The sequence below is a fragment of the Laetiporus sulphureus genome (assembly GCF_001632365.1).
Source record: "Laetiporus sulphureus 93-53 unplaced genomic scaffold LAESUscaffold_344, whole genome shotgun sequence".
In the NCBI taxonomy this organism is placed as follows: domain Eukaryota; kingdom Fungi; phylum Basidiomycota; class Agaricomycetes; order Polyporales; family Laetiporaceae; genus Laetiporus; species Laetiporus sulphureus.
The window spans coordinates 466-1,485 of record NW_024468849.1 but is presented as its reverse complement, the minus strand read 5'-3'; the positions used below and the strand labels follow the sequence as shown (position 1 = coordinate 1,485).

The window sequence follows — 1,020 nt, the reverse complement described above, 5'->3', positions numbered from 1 at the left end:
TTGCCGTAAGCACCGTCCGCACGGATTCAGTTGCCGTTCATGATCACAGCATTCTCTTCAGACATCCTGGCCTCGTACGACGCAGACCGTGGTCGGTCCGTCCGACCACTCAAACGAAGATCACGCACCGCAAAGACGATCAAGACCAACACGGACCACCGGACTGCAAGATCGCCCGCGCCCTGAGGGCATCGCTCTGTAGGTCTCGTCTGCACATGCGCTGCACACCGCACTCACGCCCGCCTGCGCAGACATGCGCACTGATGTTTCACAAGGTAAGTCGTGGACCGGCGGGCACAGCGTGACCTGACGTCGCGACGCGCGTATGTTTTCAGGCCATATCGAAGGATGGGAAGGAGGAAATATATTTCGTGAAGGAAGGGAATGGGAGTGAGATTAAATAAGCGTGCGATGGCGTACCTTGGAGCGATGAGGCGATGAGTGAACCGTGGCAGCGACGGACGACCGACGGCGCACGGGAGCGAGCCCGCAAAGTGAGAGATGAGTGCGTGGGTGGGTGCGTAGCTGAGCGGCCTTGGCGCAACCGTCGCACCTGAGTAAGGAGGTCTACGCGAAGGCCATCATTGAATACGCACCTAGCGCCATTGCCGCCTTCTCGCCCTGCCTGTCGAACCCTTCCCCGCTACGCCTGCCAATGCGATGCGCCTCTGAGTCCTTCTCATCCCACGAGCCGCCGACCGCGCCGCTTGCAGTGAGGAAGGGCACGGGAGTACGTTGTTGTCGTGCCACGGCCGGCTTAGCTTTTGCATGAAACGGCAGTTGGAGATGGAGGCGTCAGTGCGAGGGTGAGAGCTCGCGCGCACACGCAGAGATGCGTGCGTCACTGTAAAGCAAGTTGGCGACTGAACGCGGATGTGGCAGTGAGCGTGGGGATCGAGTGTGAGCGTGGAGAGGGAGCGTGCGCGAGAGTCGTCGGCGTGGAGGCGATGCGGGCGGACGATTGGATGGAAGCCGGTGAAGACGACGGAGGACAGGCGGAGGCAGGGACGCGAGCGTCGA

General features: G+C 61.4%; 1 protein-coding gene across 1 annotated transcript; it reads left to right on the top strand.

Annotated features, from left to right (window-relative positions):
* Positions 1 to 61: 61 nt before the first annotated feature.
* LAESUDRAFT_733128 (uncharacterized protein) lies at positions 62 to 374 on the top strand (the record flags this gene model as incomplete). Its single annotated transcript, XM_040910394.1, has 3 exons — positions 62 to 198; positions 252 to 275; positions 336 to 374. Coding segments are annotated over 2 exons (150 nt in total), but the record flags the coding sequence as incomplete, so codon positions are not given.
* Between the last annotated feature and the right edge of the window lie 646 nt (positions 375 to 1,020).